The sequence below is a fragment of the Stegostoma tigrinum genome, chromosome 38 (assembly GCF_030684315.1).
Source record: "Stegostoma tigrinum isolate sSteTig4 chromosome 38, sSteTig4.hap1, whole genome shotgun sequence".
NCBI classification, from domain to species: domain Eukaryota; kingdom Metazoa; phylum Chordata; class Chondrichthyes; order Orectolobiformes; family Stegostomatidae; genus Stegostoma; species Stegostoma tigrinum.
The window spans coordinates 26,347,590-26,365,592 of record NC_081391.1 but is presented as its reverse complement, the minus strand read 5'-3'; the positions used below and the strand labels follow the sequence as shown (position 1 = coordinate 26,365,592).

Genomic DNA, 18,003 nt, shown 5'->3' with positions numbered 1-18,003 from the left:
GACATTGATGTACCAAAAGAAAAAGTAATATATTATTGGTTATTACAACTTCAGCAGCAAAGCAAATGGTTAAGAAATGAATGTTACCTTTCAAAAAAGTTAGGAAAACAGAATGATTTAATTGAGTGGCACACGGACTATAATGCTATCATTGGATTTCAATGAACAGTAGCCTGTGAAATCACTGCACCCTTGAATTGTGAAAGAAATTGCGGACACAGCAGTACAGCCACATGCTTCTCTACTAAACAGTGGTGGTGAATGGCTTGAGTTCTGTTTTGGATGGGATGACCTATCAGAAGGTTTGCACAGCAGTAACACTGCCTGAGATCTGATGGCCTGTTGTGAAAGGAATAGTCCAACCTCATGTCCAGCCAACAGCAGGTACAACATACAAAAGTAATGATCCACATTTACTGATTTTAATTAAAGATTTAAATGCTAAATGACTGAACGCACACACTCATGGGTATAGAGGCAGCTATGAGTGTTTGATCAGGAGAACATCTTATTGTAGTGGAGTTAAGTGTGACACAGACAAATGGGTCCATACATTCTGTCACTTAAATCAAAATTTGGGCAGAGCTGTTTGGCCTTGGTGTGAAATCATTACAATCAGACCAGGATTACCATACACCCAACTGACAGTGAATCGTGAGGTTCAAGTGGGTTTTTAACAAGTTCAGGACCATGGCTCAAATACAGAAAGGCCCAGTCAATCTCCGTTTTCTTATATCTTCCCTTTGTGCACACAAGGGTATTTTTAGTTCATGTATTTTGACAGATATTCATCGATAGCAAGTCAAAGTTCAGCAGGAGCTTTCATTCCATCACGTTTCCAGTTGGACCGAGTCAAAAAGGTTGGTGTTGTTTTGAATAAACTACCTCCAGGAAAAAAAATCAGTGAAATCAACAGTGACACTGGATTATCTAGTGAATTACCCACATCAGTCTGATCAGTCAGCCCTGGTGACTACAGTTTCACTCACAATCTGCTGCACTAAAATTTAGGCAACAATCTACATAAATGTATTTTTTGGGGATTCTTATGAATAACAGACACATGTAGTTGCATGCATGTTACTCTGTGTCTTAACAAAAACATTCTTAATATAAAGTATTTAATACTTCCTAAGCACCTTACAAACATCAAGACTAGGTTGAAAAATCTTCATTAAGAGAATAAATATACCAACTCTCACTGAGACACGGTCCCTGAAAGTGCTGACTCCCACTGGGATACAGTCCCTGAAGGTACTGCCTCTCACTGACAAACACAAATGTAGCTTTACCCACAACCTACTCAATAACATCTCTTGCTTTATTTGTTTCTCTCTGTTGTCTTCCATCCCTGCAATACCTCTACTGAGCGTTTATCGGCGTATCAGTGTTCTTTACCCTCCATCCTTGTGCTTCTCTGCAGCAGCAATCTCGATACATCTTAATTTGAAACACAGAGCTGGAGGACTGATACTCTCTCACGGCTCAAGTAATTGACTTCAGCTGGGACCTAATAGTCCAAATTAAATAGATATTTTGGCCGATATGTGATCGCCTTCAGAGTGAAATAGAATACTGAAGCCCATCATGGGTTCAGACACAAAGAATATTTACCAACAGAAAATGAAGGAAAGCTTGTGAGACTACACGAAGTGGTTTTGACGGAAAACGTAGCAGAATATGTATTAGGGTTCACATAAGATCAAAGATCTGAGAATTGTTCTTTTAGTGATGGAGATACCCAGCCACCATGACCAAGTATTTAACCACCAAACAGGAAAGCTCAGAACCCTGCTTCAACTCACAAGGAGGGACAAGTATTTCCCCAGTGTTGAGGAGATGAACTGGGAGGGATTACAATACTGCTACTATTCCATGAATTACAGGTTAGAATAAATAATGTTGTTAAACTTTCCCCAACATCCATTCGTGAAGGCAGCTAGGTGGGGAACTAACTTTAACCTCCTGTAATTTATCTAAACTGCACAGCAGTCTCTCATTTGGAATATTCTGAAAAGTGCAACAAACAGACCACACAAGAAAAATTGGAGGCAACGTTGGGCACAATGCTACTATACGCTCACTATCCAGCAGAGGGCAATGGATGGCCATCAGGAGCAGGTTCCCTGACTAGTTAAGAACCAAATGAACTCTGGATGCTGTAAATCAGGAACAAAAACAAAGTTGCTGGAAAAGCTCAGCAGACCTGCCGAGCTTTTCCAGCAACTTTGTTTTTGTCCCTGACTAGTTATACTGCCAGACATGAATACAAAAGCACAGCTCGGAAATGCAAGCATCTTATCTTTGTGAGTCAGTGTACCATCTGTTTTCTAACTCACCCATTGAGGCACTCGTGGTGGAAATGGTTTGGCTTTAATATGGGTTTGAACTCTGTAGCACAACTGCAGTGTAGCCACTGTCAGAGAATCTCAGTCTCATTAGGCGAACAGATTCCAATAATAAAATTGACAGGTAAATGGGGAGAGGGCAACAAAAAGACAGGAATCTGATAATGGGATCTCTTTAGCTAGGAGATTGAAGGATTTGTCAGGAGAATGCCTACTGTAGCACATTTTTCGGCAATGACAGGTTTTCAGCTTATATGCCTGGAATATTAAATGTGATCAGCAGCATCTACATTTTCCAATAACCATCAGAACCTTGGATAATTGATTAGAAACTGTCAGAATTTCTCATTTCACAGTACCAACCAATTCCAACCATTATACACAAGATATTACTGCACTGGTAGAATCAAGCTAAATGGGTCAAATTTACTTCATCTTGCTGCTTAATTTTATTGTTAAGCAATATATAGAAATGTAAATTCTTGGCAAACATTTAATCAGCAATCATCAACAGTGATACCACAGTGAATAGCATACTATTCCAGACCCGACACTGTGGAGCACACCATGTGGTTTTAAATCAGAGCCACAGCAAGGTTGTAAAACTCGACAGATCTGTACCTCTGGGTAAAGTATCGAGAAAACTGATTCAGATTCAGTTTCAGCAATGCTGCAGATCAGGTTCAAACACAAGTTAGTCAGGAGGGAATGTAGGGAAATGATTTAAAAATCCAGCTCAGAGCTCCCTGATAGACCCTCTGTTTTTGAGGGCCTGGGATCACTCCTTGCTTTGTTGTGATTTATCTTTGTATTGAAGTACAAGACTGTTATCCAGTCTTGCAGATCCAATAAGTACAACTTATACACACAAATGTAGACAAAATAGTAGACATTTCTGTGGTTTTTTGCAGAGTATTAAACTGGGGATTTTTATATCACTACCAAGTTGTCTTAGCTTATTCTCCTTTCTCCCTCCTCCTACAAAGGCAGTCTCATGTTTCTACAAGACTTCCAATCATTAGGCATTGACTGTTCACTTCTCAGTGCTTGCACCTACTGACCTGAACAGTAAGTGCCAAAGGAAAGGGAAAGAGATAGTCAAGTGCAATCTGGGTCCTTACCTCATTCAATTTCTTCACATTTACAACTCCAATCAAGGTCTTTGACCAGGATAGGAAACAAACTGACTATCCTTTCACTAACACACCAAAATCCAGTGTGACCAACCACAGGGGATACTGCTCAGCTCTGAAGGTCTGCATTGTCGGGCTACAAGTCAGTGGCGTACCTGGCCTCCTTAGAATATGTTAGCATCAGCTCGGTAGACAGGCTAGGAGCTCACTAAAATAAACTGCCTATTACCAAGGATTACTGACTGGGTCTTCCCAGTGTCAGATTGAGAACAAATACTATTCCTCCTTGCCTGAGGCAGAACCCTGATATATGCACCAGGGAGGGGAGGAAGCCCATGCCTGGTTTGTGAATGAAGGATGCTCTATCAACACAATCAAATGCCTGGGACATTGAGGAATCTGCTGAGAGTGATCACTGATAAACTGCAGGAGTGGGAGGCATGTGTATGGAGGGAGTGGGATGGAGGTGGTGGTGAGAAGAGAAGGGGACGGGGTCACAGGACTGTGCTTTCGCAGACTGGAAAATTTCCTAAACAAAATGCACTGTTAAATGATAATAAAATGTGAGGCTGGATGAACACAGCAGGCCAAGCAACATCTCAGGAGCACAAAAGCTGACGTTTCGGGCCTAGACCCTTCATCAGAGAGATGCTGCTTGGCCTGCTGTGTTCATCCAGCCTCACATTTTATTATCTTGGAATTCTCCAGCATCTGCAGTTCCCATTATCACTGGCACTGTTAAATGATGCAACTTTAATCAAATTGAGAAGAGGGTGAAAATGGTGAGTGTGACTGAGCAGAAATTTACTCTCAATTGTAATTCCCCTAACACATCAGAACACCACAGTTATCTTATTAATTAACAAAGTAAAAATTCCATGCAATGTTTAAAATATTATGGCATGACTGATTTAGCTAGCTGTTTATTTATTATTTAATTCATGTAGTAAGATAATATAACTTGAGCTTGATCTAATGTGAACAGCTGTCACAATGAGCTATAAAACTAGAGCAGATTCATCAGGACTGCTGTTTGCAAACTCTCAAAAGCTGAGATTATTCTGATAACGCTTTTACTTCACTGATCAATTAGCTTTTGTCAGATTCCTATGCATAATTTAACAGCATCATTCAACTATTTTTTGGAAATGGGTTTGCAGGACATTTACGACCCATGTGCTGCTCCAAGAGACCTGCCCTAACATAAGCCTGGGTTGAAAATACCTGTGTAATATTTCACTGTGAGAGTTAAATCCGATTTTGTCCATACTCAAAATTAACACACAAGAACCTTGGCTAGTTCTCCTCCCATTGGTGTAGATGCCAACTTCGGTATCCTGACTAGGTGAGTTACGTCAACATAGACTGGGAATTAAAATGACTCCTTCTGCTCTCCGTTCACCTGGATGGCACACTCACTGAACAATCTGGGGAGCTTCCTTGCTTTATTTGGGGGTTGGGTGGGGGGGATGTTGCGCTGTATTCTCAACTATCCCATCCTGTGTTTACACCGTTGCTGTATAGCTGATTTATAACTCTGACCACAACCTCCTGGTGTGCATGAAGTGGGTCTGCTCAGTATGCATATTATCCCAGGTAAATCCAGCACATGTGGAATTTACTTGGTTCAGCCTCACACACGTGTTTATATAATGTGGGTGGCCATGTGCCTTTCCAGCAAAGTCTTGTGAGAGAAACGCTTGTTACAGACGTGACATTCGAAAGCCTTCTCACCACGATGCAGCCGCATGTGCACATTCAAGGAGCTCTTCTGTGTGAAACGTTTATTGCACACCGGGCACTGGTACGCTCGCACTCCTGTATGCGTGACCATATGTTTTATCAAGTAGTCCCTAAGCGAGAATGACCGCCAACACACGCTGCATTGATGGGGTTTTTCACCTGCAGAGGTGGGGAGAAATGAGGTCAGTAAATCAGAGAAAAGTGAGACTGCAATGGCAGAAAATGAACATCATTAAAAACCATTCAGTAGGTAATGAACTGATGGCCTAATGTGCGAGAAGCAGCAGACCGTGCACATATTCAGTTTTCATTGCCAACCTGAGCTAAGTAACGGATGCAACAGCATTAGGCGTGGAGGGTGGTGTTGCTCGGCGGTCACCATCAGCATCACAAGGCTAGGGATAAAGGAAAACCAAACAAAATTATTGTTCCTGACCACTGCCTTGTCACTTTGCTGGATATTCGGAGCCTGGTCATTTAAAAAGGTGGCTGGCCAGCCTCCAATATTGCAATATGTCTCAACATCTCCAGGAGAGGAGAAAGCATCGAGTAACTAGTAATAGTGAGCCAGGACTTGACGTACTTGGAGATGGCTTCCAGTTTGATCCTTCTTAAAAATGGCAAATGGCCCAGAACTGGAGAACCAGGCTCCTGCATCCACAGGTCTTTGTTTTCCATAATTGCCAGATCTGTGCTTCCTGGAACTCTCATTCTAGCCATTTCCAGCTCAGCTAACACCCAACCCTTGACATTCCTGCCTGGTCTTCCATTGGCTGATCCAACGAGGATAGCTGCACCACAGCAAAATTTGCAGTAACATATAGGTGCTCCTAGTACATATCACACAGAATTTAAAATAAGTCTTGATGGCGCTCAGAGGGCTCGGGTGCTTTGCTTTCCTGTCAGTGAGGGGATCTGATTCTGAATGTGATGATTGCTTTTCATCTATTGGTATTACATAAAGCCACGGCCATATAAAGCAACAGGTTTAATGATCACGATCAGCCTCATTTTATTCTCACTGAGTTCATTATGGCAAATGACAGCAGTGAAAGTCAAAACCTTTAGGAACTATGCCCCAGTGATAGTCAGCACCTTCAGGGAAGAAATGGAGAAAACTTAAATTAAATCTCTATTTATTCTCCACCAGTCATCCTAGGAATAGCATCTGGGTTAAAGAATGGGATTGAAAGAATGGTTTTAACTAAAATGAACAATGATGATGAACCCACCTGTGTGGACAAACATGTGCTTGGCGTAATTCTGTCTGGAACTGAATGTCTTCCCACACTGTGCACATCCATAGGGCTTCTTTTCGGTTTCACTGGAACTGTGACTGGCCTGAGAGGTAGCTGGGACTGTCTGGCCTCCATCTAGAAACGCAGCCGGGTTTTGGCAAGATGGCTGAGCTGAAATGCTGGGTATACATGTCTGTGAGGTGGACGGCAGAGCTGGAAGGTGAGGTGACTGAGGAACGTTCATCTGGAAGAGGTTTCGGTGACTGGCAGCACTGGCTGCATTATTATCTCCCTGAACATCATACTGCACAGAGCAGCCTTGGTTTCGTGGACTGTTGTGCACAGCTGATGCTGGGAGAAAGTCTTGCATGAATGTTGAAGGCCGTTGGTAGGATGCATCAAGTTGAGACTTGCAGTCTGCTTTTCGGTTTTGTGGTAAGGATGGTTCCTTCTCCTCTTTCTCTCCATGCCAAAAGGACTTCAGTTCCTCAGGTAAGAGATCACTAGCATTGAAAAATTCCAGCTCATCCCCTTTGCCGGTCAAGCTCAAATGACTCGCAGAATCTCTTCGATCCCCCATTGTGCTTTGATTGGGATCAAAGGCATTTGTCTCAGAGATATCCTCAGTTTGCTCACTTTGGTTGATATGCTCAGCAGTTTGATCGGAGACACTTGCACTGGAGATGCTCTCCCCACAGTAAAGGAGATCATCATCTTCTTCCTTGATGGTCACTTGACTTCCATCTGCCATCTGGAGGCGGATTGGCTGGCGCTGCTTGCGACTGTGGCTGCCTTGTGCTAACAATGGCATTTCTGGACGCTGATTGGCTGCAGTGTTGTACCATAGAGCACGTACCTCACTGTTACGGCCAGTGTCCATCAGAGACAGATTCTCCTGGTCAGCAATGGCCTGTTCTCCAACTCCCTTTTGTCGTGTAGATGGAACTTGTCTGCTCAGATTAGGGCTAATTTCTTCAGCTTTGTACCCTGTGTCACTTGTTGCCACGTTCTTTGTACCTCCGCGTACAAAATCAAAGTCTTTCTCTGTTCCATGAGGTGACAATGCCGTTTCAATTAAACCCATAGAAAATTTGTGGATCTGGTCACTGACTGACTGGCAAATAATGGCTTCTTTCTCATCAGAAAGGTCCATCTTTTGGCTGACTAATGGTTGGAGTCCCTGAGTCTTTTGTGAGGCATTTTGCGAAATAATGCGTGTACATTCATCAATGATGGTTTTAATCTGAAGGACACTTGCTGCTGTGAGGATTTGTAGAGCCTCCACGTGAGAGACCATCAGAGAGCCGCTGTACATGAAATCCACCAGCCGCCGTAGAGTCTGGGCTGAGACAAGGGGAGGAACCTCGATCTCGCTGTAACCCAGCAAAAGTTTATCGTGGAAAAAAGGGCTAGCTGCAGCCAGAACGCAGCGGTGTGCTCGAAGAGCTGTGTTGTGGATCCTCACTGTTACATCACAGAAATGGCCACCCAGGCGCTGGGAATTCAGTGTCTCCAGCAGTGACTTGCTAAAGTTTTGGAGGTTGATGCTGTGAAGCTGCTCCGACATCCTGCTCAGTTGCTCTGCACTGCCTGCAAACCAATGGAAAAAGTGAGGATGGGGGAAATGAAGACAGAGAGAGTGTGAGAACAACACGGGGGTTGGAGAAAGGGAAGCGGCTGGTGGTGTCATTCTGGCATATGTAGGTGGGGCTGTCTCCTCCCCTCACAACAGGATTTTGTGCAGGGGAGGGTAATGGTGGTCGTTCCCGTCCCCCTCACACAGCAGTGGGACGGGGGGGGATTGATATTCCCCTCCCCCACACACAGCAGTGGGGCGGGGGGGGGGATTGATATTCCCCTCCCCCACACACAGCAGTGGGGCGGGGATTGATATTCCCCTCCCCCACACACAGCAGTGGGACGGGGGGGATTGATATTCCCCTCCCCCACACACAGCAGTGGGACGGGGGGATTGATATTCCCCTGCCCCACACACAGCAGTGGGACGGGGGGATTGATATTCCCCTCCCCCACACACAGCAGTGGGACGGGGGGATTGATATTCCCCTGCCCCACACACAGCAGTGGGACGGGGGGATTGATATTCCCCTGCCCCACACACAGCAGTGGGACGGGGGGATTGATATTCCCCTCCCCCACACACAGCAGTGGGACGGGGGTATATTCCCCTCCCCCACATACAGCAGTGGGACGGGGGGATATTCCCCTCCCCCACACACAGCAGTGGGACGGGGGGGGGATATTCCCCTCCCCCACACACAGCAGTGGGACGGGGGGGGGGGAGATATTCCCCTCCCCCACATACAGCAGTGGGACGGGGGGATATTCCCCTCCCCCACACACAGCAGTGGGACGGGGGATATTCCCCTCCCCCACATACAGCAGTGGGACGGGGGGATATTCCCCTCCCCCACACACAGCAGTGGGACGGGGGGGGGGATATTCCCCTCCCCCACACACAGCAGTGGGACGGGGGGGGGGATATTCCCCTCCCCCACACACAGCAGTGGGACGGGGGGGGATATTCCCCTCCCCCACACACAGCAGTGGGACGGGGGGGGATATTCCCCTCCCCCACACACAGCAGTGGGACGGGGGGGGGATATTCCCCTCCCCCACACACAGCAGTGGGACGGGGGGGATATTCCCCTCCCCCACACACAGCAGTGGGACGGGGGGGGGATATTCCCCTCCCCCACACACAGCAGTGGGACGGGGGGGATATTCCCCTCCCCCACACACAGCAGTGGGACGGGGGGGGATATTCCCCTCCCCCACACACAGCAGTGGGACGGGGGGGGGATATTCCCCTCCCCCACACACAGCAGTGGGACGGGGGGGATATTCCCCTCCCCCACACACACACACACGTGGGACGGGGGGGTATTGTCGTGATGGAGTTTTTTGGGGGGTGGGGGGGCGTGAACGCTGTCACGTGCTTGCTACTATCGAATCAGCGAGCTGCCGAGGCGAGGCCATTGACCCCTGACCCGCTCCGCTTTCCTTGATGTACTGGAGTAGTCTGCGGGGGGAGGGGGTGGCGGAATTATCGTCAGGGCCTGGGCTGCCTTGGCACCCGCACTCTTTAGGTTGCATTCTGTTGGGCCGGTAGGGTCCCAGGGCCGCGCTCCCTCAGGCGACACTAACCTCCAGTCAGTCTCCAGCCGGGCCTTGCGTCATGGCGCAGCGCGGCGGCGACGTCAAGGCGCAAGGCGGATACCACCGACAACGCCTGTTCCGCATGCGCAACGACATCGCGATCTGGAAAAACGTAGCTGTCTTGATTGAAGCCACCTGAATTTCCTCAGAGTCTTCCCGAATATTTCTGGACCTGAGCTTTCCATTGTCGTGAAGGCAAGAACGCTACCTGCTCCCAATTCCGCCCTGCGTCTGAGTGCCGTGACGTAGGTTTGAGGCTCTTAGGTCGGCCATTTTGGTGAGGTCAACGAGGACAGAGTGAGGGAAGAGGGTTGTTGGGGGAGGGGTGGGAGTAGAGATAATTGGGATATAGGCTTGGGGGTGGTTCCGAGGAGTCGGGTGATGAGGGAACGACAGGAGATTATAGTCATGGGGCAGGGCAGGGTACGGATGGAGGGATAGGGGATGATGGGAGGGGTGTAGGTGGAAAATGGATGGTGTGGGAATGGGGGCCATTATACGAATGATATGGGGTGGAAATGGGAGGGGATTATGGTCAAGAGAGTGATGGGTATGTGGAGGGTGACTTGGATACGATGGATGGGAAGGATTGGGATGGGGAGAAAGGTGATGTGTGGGGATTAGTGGGTGGTGGTGAGTGGGATATAGAAGTGGGAGTAGGGAAGGAAGTAATAGGGATGACTGGAGGAAGAGAAAGTCAGAGGGAGGGTAATTAAGGAGACCCTGGGTGGTGGGAAGGGAATTGCGGTGGGTGTCAGTGTTGGGTAATGAGGAGTGGCGTTAGGAAGAGGGGAATAGGGTATAGGGTGAATTTGGAGGGGGGGATGATGGGGCATTAGAGAAATTGGAAGGGTGAATTGTGAAATGGTGGGATTGAGAGGGGTTGGATTTGGGTAGGGGACTGTGGGGAAGGAAGGGATGAAGCTTGTGGGAACAGGCAAGATGGAATAGGTGAGGTGATGGAGTAAGGCAAAGGTGTGGGGTGGTTGGGAAGGGGAGAAGAGAGTTAAAAGACAGAAAGGAGGGGGTTGGGCTGGCAGAGATGGAGTGGATGATTGAAGAGAAAGGAAAGAAGGGGAATGATAGAGTAGAAGGTAATGAGGAGGGAGAGAGATATTTGTACCAGGGTGAGAAAGAAGAGACAGCTTGGGGTGGGGGGGGAATAAGAGATGGGAGGTGAAGGGTAATTGTAAAGGGAATGGGGTGGGGGGACGGGAGAGGAGAGACTGAGTAGCAGGATTCGTAGGGTTTGCCTGCGGGGAGAGATGGTGCATGCTTCCATTTGGGTGTGTGAATGAATAGATGGTGTGTTTGGGCGCAAGCAAAGAGCGGTTACTGGCTATGGGGTTCAATGTGGTCTGACTCTGGTGAACTCTTCTTATGTCATGCAGGGGTCAGAGCAATGCCCCGACACTGCTCGGCTGAGGGCTGCACATCACGGGACACTAAGGATTCGAGAATTAATGGAGTCACGTTTCACAGGTCAGTGAGACCTCTCCCTATCCTCAGGTTGATTCCCTCAGTGAGGTCTGTTTAATCCCCCACCCAGTCATATTTTACTGTGGTCACGTTCACTTCTCATGAGTTTCATTTTACTTAGGTTGCCCAAGAAGGGAAGACATCAGCGTGAGATCTGGTTGCTGAATTGTTGCCGCAAGAATCCAGATGGGACAGTTCCGTGGGATCCACCGTCGCAGTTCATCTATTTCTGTTCAAAACATTTTGAGAAACACTGTTTTGAGCTTGTGGGGCTGAGGTAATTTGTAGCATCTGTCAAATGTTGGTCCAATATGCCCTGCTTCAACAAATCACTACAGCCCATTAATAATTTGAGTGGCATGGTGGTTCAATGTTTAGCACTGCTACTGCACAGTGCTAGGGATCCTCCAGTTTCTCTCCACAGATCAAAGATGTGCAGGTTTGATGGATTGGCCATGATAAATTGCCCTGAAAGATGTGCAGGCTATAGGTAGGTTGGCCATGGGAAATGCATGGTTATAGGTATAGGGTTGGGGTATTGTGGAATGCCGTTCAGAGCTGTGGTGTAGACTTGATGGGCTGAATGGCCTGCTTCCACAGTGTAGGGATTCTCTGATTCTATTACACACTGCTCCACAGATTACTATGGATTACCAGATCCATGTCTATCAGATCACCAAGACCTGATAGACTCTGGTTTGCCCAATCCCTGGAACATCAGATCAATTGTATCACACCTGTGGGCTGAAGAGTGGTAGATGGAGTGTAATTTGGATAAATGTGAGGTATTGCATTTTGGTAAAATGAACAAAGGCAAGACTTATACGGTTAGAAGTCGGGCTTTGGGTAGGGCTCTAGAACAGAGAGACCGAGGCTTTGACGTTTATGTCACATATAGATAGGATGGTTAAGGTGTTTAAGCATGCTTGCCTTCATTGTTCACACCTTTGAGTATAGGAATTGGGACGTTATGCTGACTCCTTTTCTGGAGTTACGTAATGCAATTTTGGTCTCTCTGTTACATAAAGGAAATTATTAAGTTGGAGAGGGTTCAGAAGATAGTTACCAGGATCTTGCTGGGAATGGAGGGTTTGAGTTTTAAGGAGAGGCTGGATAGACTGGAAATTCTTTCACTGGAGAATAGGAGGTTGAGGGACGACCTTATAGACGTTTATAAAATAATGACAGGCATTGATAAAGTGGATGGTAGGATTTTTTACCCTAGGGTGGGGGAACTTCAAGATTAGCGAGCATATTTTTAAGTTGAGAGGAGACAGATTTAAAAAAAGAGTGGCAATTTTTCCACATAGAGTGGTTCATGTGTGAAATGCACTTCCAGAGAAAGTGGTACACCTTTTAAAAGACATTTAGACAAGTTCATGAATAAGAAGTGTTTGGAGAGATGTGGACCAAGTGCATACGGGTGGAACTAGTTAGTTTGGGATTATGTTTGGCTGGCTGGACAGAAGGGACTGTTTCTGTGCTGTATTACTCAGATCCTTGTCCACATGATCTTTACAGTCTCTTAGATTGCCAAGGTCCATCAGATCCCTTAGCTCATCAGATCTTGGCTCACCTAATCACCACTGTTTATCAGTTCCCAGATCACCTGATCACCAGTCCAACAGATCCCAGTCCGTTCTCCCAAAACATCAGAACATAGTTTGGTGGATCACCCTGGCCTTTCAAATCTGTTGCCTTGTACCATCAGACCCAGGTTCCTCTGATCACTGTGGTCCATCATCACGCAGGTCCAACACATTACAATTGAGGCCAGCTTTATTTCCGGTGGGGTGGGGGGGGGGGGGGGGGGGAGATGTGTGTGTGTGTGGCGGAAATTCACTGCTTTCCTTGTTTTCTTTCCCCAGTCGTTATCACCGCCTGCGAGATGACGCTGTCCCCACATTATTTCAGCCATGTCCTCAAGCAAAGGTGGCGCTGAGTGGGGGACACAATGCAAAATCATTGTCTGTACGCACCAATGAATGGTGAGAAACTTCTGGTGACTGCTTCAGCCGTGTGATTCACAGGATGTATACTGCTTGGAAACCATTTACGCTGTTCACTCGAAATCAATATCTTAACTAAAAATGCTTTTTGTATTTCTTCTATTACTCTGTTCATTGACTCGGTGCAAATGGCTAGTGCATGCTCGGGTGTTAGAGACCAGATAGTTGATGTAGAGACTGCGGTTTCCTGTCAGGGGTAGGTGAGTGCTGCCTGTCTCCAACCACTGGATTAGGGAAGGGACAAGTGAGCCAAGACTCTTAATCTTAAAGTAGTTACCTATTTATGAGATGTTAAATGAGGGCACAGTCAAGCTCATTGTGATGCCATCTCAGTCAAGTATTCAGTAACTACTGCTTGTATGCCAACAATCAGATAATGGTCATTTTGGTTAGGCAGTGAAGAATGAACAGCACTCCAGAGTTCTTGAGAAAAGGGGGAGGAAACTGACATTAAAATATCCACAATTGGTCACTCCCTGTCCTTTTATTAACCTTCAGCTATTTTCCTTCCTATCTATCTAACAGCTTCACTGATGGCAGCGCCTGTTTACCTGCTCCTGATCTCAGGAATGCTGACACTAGCTCAGGGATGGCCTTCAGCATTTCTCAAGATGGTTCTTCCTTTGTTCTGGGTTATTCTGATCCCCAAGAGAGAGTGAGTGAAAGTCTCTGCTTGTATGAACCATCAACTCCTGACATACCACTCTCCATAAACCAGCCGGAGCCAGAAGCCACAACTCCTGCTGTCATTTATCTCATTGAAGTGAATTCACAGTCTGTTGAGTTGGAGGCAGCTGGAAATACAGAGGAAGCCTCCAAGGACATCTCATTGCCTCAGTCTGTCCTTCTGAATGAACAATCACCTGACTGTCAAGTGGAGCTGGATGATGACAGGGACCCTGTCCCCATTGCGTTGTATATGGCTCGCATTCCCAATCCACCTCCCAAACCTGGTGCCTACATTCCTGTTGAGCACAGTTACACTGTAGGCTGCCCACTGGTTTGGAAGATGAAGGCAGAGGCTCTGAAAGAGGCCTTTGAGAAGGTCACCAAGGAGCTCCGGGCCAGCAGGAAGCGGGAGAGTCGTCTGCGGGCACGAATCACGTCCATCTTGAGACCTCAAAATCAAGTGCTTCGAGATGGATGTACTGAATTGGACTTAACTGAGGACTACCAGCCACAGTTTGAAGTATTTGAGGTGCAAGTGGTGGATGAGGCTGTGGACCTGTAGCTACATTTTCTCTCACTCACTTATTTAACCAGTGCTGCTGATTTTTTGCTAAACAAACCAGCAGTAAAATTTGTTGAGGAGAGGAGCGGCAAATGTACGATAGGAGAGTGGCTGGGGAGACGATGTGGGATAGAGGAATGTGAAGCAATGTGGCTGGAGGGAGGTAGAGTGGGGAGTTTTGTTATGGTGAATGGAGGAGATTTTCTAAGCTCCCTCTGACTTGTGTGGAGTGACAGAAATCACACCTCCAAAGTTTGAATTATGAAGAGTTAACTATAATCTGTCGCTAGGTTTTGTGGTGTGAGATGAGGTGAATTCTTGAACATTTTACTGTTTAACGTAAAAGTAAATGTTCTCACTGTGATCTTAATGATTGAGAACATTGGTTGTCGTACAAAATACGAGGGTTCTAAATCATTGGTCTGTGTACCCTCAGTCATTACCTCTGTTCCAGAAGGCCACAAGAAATCGTACCACATTGTTGCAGTTTTTCCATTTGGTTTGCGGAATATTCAACCATGTCTTTCAGCACACAACTAAGCCCAGTCGTGCCTCTTTCAACAGTCACCCCTGTGCATTTTCTGGCATGGATACAGACAGAGAAAAGAAGGACTTTGAACCAGTTTTATTTTTCTTTGTCACCCTTGCCAGCTAACACGCTGGATAGTAAGGCCAATTACAGTCCCCTCGCTCTCTATTTATAGACAAAAAATATTGAAAACAAACTTGCTGCAATGACAGACTGCAGAAGCGATTGCTTGTGTCTCAATATTACCTTGTATCAGTGTTTGTAGATTGGCTGGCTGTCTTGGGATTCTGCCTGTAGGCTATGACTGTTCTCCTTGTTGATTTACCATGGCTTTTAGGAAAGCTCATAATTGTACAAGATAAAGCTGATGTGATTTGGCTCTTTCAAAATGCTCCTGGCCAGCCTCTGATATTCTACCCTCCATAGAGCTAAGGTTCGAAACCCCACTGACCACATCCTCCATCTTGTTAAGCCTCATTGTGTTACTGTGCTGAAAATCAAACCATGCTATCATGAAGTCATCACAAAGTTAAGTGTTTCATGAAAGTACACAAAATTCCCCCAATTTACCTGTCTCATAATCCCAGTTTTCTGCACTTAGGAGGAATTACTCTTTATTAAAACTGAATAGATTCTAGCTACAGACAAACAATTTTATGTACTGGTGACCTACCTCTACTTCTTAAAACTCTAACCCTGCCTTATAAACTGTTCTCCCCACCACATAGATCTATACAGATACAAACGTGGAGGAAAAGATGTGTTATGGGTGGAGCAAATGACTAGGAAAGTAGTTCAATGGTTCCTGTTCACAGGGTTTGCTAAGATTGTTATTTTGGCTTGTCAGGACATCCCCATAACTCTCGATTATTGGTGCTCCTGTAATTCTATCATCTTGAACATCCTCAATTTAATTGCTCACCATTTACTGTTGTATCTTCAGCTGCTTGCATCCTGAGCTCTGGAATTCCCCTTTACACTTTTCTTGTTCGTTCATCCTTTATGACAGAGGGGAGATGGTCAAAAGCTTGATCACTAACATCTCCTGATGTGGATCAGTGTCCAATTTTGCTTTATTATGCTTTTGTGAGCACCGTGAGATACTTTTTGATGTTATAGGTGTTGTATAAACACATGTAGTTGTAGGTCAACGTTTAAACAGTACAATACACACCGTTCAGGACAGCCTTGCTTGAGTTCCTTCACACCTGGTCTCATATGAAAAGAATGTGTAAAATGCAAGAAATTTGCAAAAGTAATTTCAGACAGTACTCTGCAATAACATGTTTTCAGTTCTGCTATCTCATTTTTTTTCATGAGAGAAGCCAAGAATCTGAGATCGTTGTTTTACTGATTATATTAATGGATTTATGATTGCTGAAATCCTTCAATTTGACCAGCATCAATTTGATCCCTAACAAACAAACTGTAAAATAACTTACATTGAAGGAATGGGATTCAATTAAAATTACTTTTAGAATTACATTTGAAGGTTTTCTATTTGGGAAATGTTAAACCTACAATGTTGAATATACAAAAATAAGCCAGTGGATAAAAATAACTACAGAAATTACAAGAAAGGATGGGGGTTTTGGACTTAGCTCAATAGAAAAAGAAAAGGAGGACTATGGAGAAAGGAATTTAAGGTTCCTAAGCTCCTTGGAGGCTTTGGGGTCATGGTAATATCACAGGACTAATAATTTGGCCAGTACTATGGGACATAAATTGAAATCTCACCATGTAGCAACTGGTGAAATTAAAATTCAGTTAATATGCCTGAAATTATAGGCTAGTCTAATGGTGATCTGGCTGTCTGTTAGTTGCCTTTTGTCCAAAAACCCATAAGAAAAAATACTATCATTATCTGATTATGCCTACATGAGACACCAGACACACAGCAATGTAGGTAACTCTTGATTGCCATTTGAAATTGTTGAGCAAGCTGAAAACAAAATGCTGGAAATCACAGTGGGTCAGGTAGCATCTATGGAGAGAAAGCAAGCTAATGTTTTGAGTCTAGATGACTCATCAGAGCTGCCTAAGTAAGCTATTCACTTCCACTTTTAAAGAAAGAAATTCAACCAACAGAACCATCTGACTGTCAGTTGCACCTAGGCACCAAAAATAGCAACAGAGCACACTGCCTTGTCTTTTTTTTTCTAACAGATGATGTCTTGTGCCAGAAGGAGATCTGGCATATCTGGCGTACAGACGTATCAAGCACCAGCCTGACTTTGTGACAGTCACCAAATGATATGTTACAGACTACATCCTAGACCGGCATCACTATCCCTGGGTATGTCTTCATCTTCCAGCAGGGCAGACCCACCAGAGGTCTGTAGACAGGCAGCCGCTTTCCTGGCAGTTCTCAATAGTGTCTGGGCCTCTTGAAGTTTCATTAAATTAGTTAAAACGTGGGCAAGAAAACATCCTGCTGCTTACTAAACACACACACACACACCCTCTCACTCTCTCTCAATTGCTGAATCACTACATTATTTGTTTGTAGGATATGGGTGTTGCTGGCTAGCCCAGTATTTATTACCTGTCCCTAATTGCCTTGGAGAAAATGATGGATTCTTGAAGTGATACTGTATTCGTGGTGCAGGAACACACACAATACTATTAAGAAGGAAGTTTCAGGATTTTGTTTGTAGCTGGGTAATTTTGGTTGCTCCATTTCAGACCAAGTTGTCTGAGTCCTAAAAGACACAGCTGCTGGACTGGGTTTGTAATAGGTTGTGAAGGAATCAACAGGAGGAAAAAATACATAAGACCATATCCTCACCAATCCATCTGTTCGTGACAGTATTTGTAGGAGTGACCACCTCATAGTCCTGTACACATATAAAGTCCCACATACGTAGCCTCCATTGTGTTATGTCACTATGCTGAACAGGACAGATTTTGAATGCATCTAACTACTGAAAACTGGTCATCAGTGATGTTTCGTGGACCATCAGCTGTCAGGTTCGTTTTTGGAGACCCTCACGGACTTGATGTAATAGCAAGACACTGACCTGGCTGCAAAAACACAAGCCTTTAATATTTAGCAAGTACAAGCTGTGGAGGATTGCTGTATTCAACCCGGCACAGAGTGCTGAGTTTCATAA

The 18,003-nt window shown here is 45.5% G+C and overlaps 2 protein-coding genes across 9 annotated transcripts; one reads left to right on the top strand and one right to left on the bottom strand.

Moving 5' to 3' along the window:
• Positions 1-4,101: 4,101 nt before the first annotated feature.
• Positions 4,102-9,921, bottom strand: LOC125447143 (zinc finger and BTB domain-containing protein 20-like). The gene is made up of 3 exons (XM_048521298.2): positions 9,631-9,921; positions 6,457-8,052; positions 4,102-5,383 (listed from the first exon to the last, which is right to left on the bottom strand). Exons 2-3 carry the CDS (start codon positions 8,027-8,029, stop codon positions 5,127-5,129), a joined length of 1,830 nt encoding a protein of 609 aa, XP_048377255.1. The 5' UTR covers positions 8,030-8,052; positions 9,631-9,921; the 3' UTR covers positions 4,102-5,126.
• thap7 (THAP domain containing 7) lies at positions 9,563-16,075 on the top strand. Of its 8 annotated transcripts, none has more exons than XM_048521302.2 (5): positions 9,563-9,837; positions 11,034-11,124; positions 11,243-11,398; positions 12,990-13,109; positions 13,656-16,075. In XM_048521302.2, exons 2-5 carry the CDS (start codon positions 11,045-11,047, stop codon positions 14,359-14,361), a joined length of 1,062 nt encoding a protein of 353 aa, XP_048377259.2. In that variant the 5' UTR covers positions 9,563-9,837; positions 11,034-11,044; the 3' UTR covers positions 14,362-16,075. The 8 variants fall into 8 exon arrangements, with proteins under 8 accessions (XP_048377259.2, XP_048377258.2, XP_048377260.2 ...); XM_048521301.2 differs by having other exon boundaries at positions 9,563-9,887; XM_048521303.2 differs by having other exon boundaries at positions 9,563-9,906.
• The last annotated feature ends 1,928 nt before the right edge of the window (positions 16,076-18,003 follow it).

What these genes read in the sequence shown, in the direction of transcription:
- LOC125447143 (XM_048521298.2), bottom strand. Translation starts at nt 8,029, where the DNA reads ATGTCGGAGCAGCTTCACAGCATCAACCTCCAAAACTTTAGCAAGTCA. An exon ending in GCACATGTTTGTCCACACAG is followed by an intron (nt 5,384 to 6,456) that starts GTGGGTTCATCA and finishes CCACCTCTGCAG; the next exon opens with GTGAAAAACCCCATCAATGC.
- thap7 (XM_048521299.2), top strand. Translation starts at nt 10,685, where the DNA reads ATGGAGTGGATGATTGAAGAGAAAGGAAAGAAGGGGAATGATAGAGTA. An exon ending in AATGGAGTCACGTTTCACAG is followed by an intron (nt 11,125 to 11,242) that starts GTCAGTGAGACC and finishes CATTTTACTTAG; the next exon opens with GTTGCCCAAGAAGGGAAGAC. An exon ending in TCTGTACGCACCAATGAATG is followed by an intron (nt 13,110 to 13,655) that starts GTGAGAAACTTC and finishes TCTATCTAACAG; the next exon opens with CTTCACTGATGGCAGCGCCT.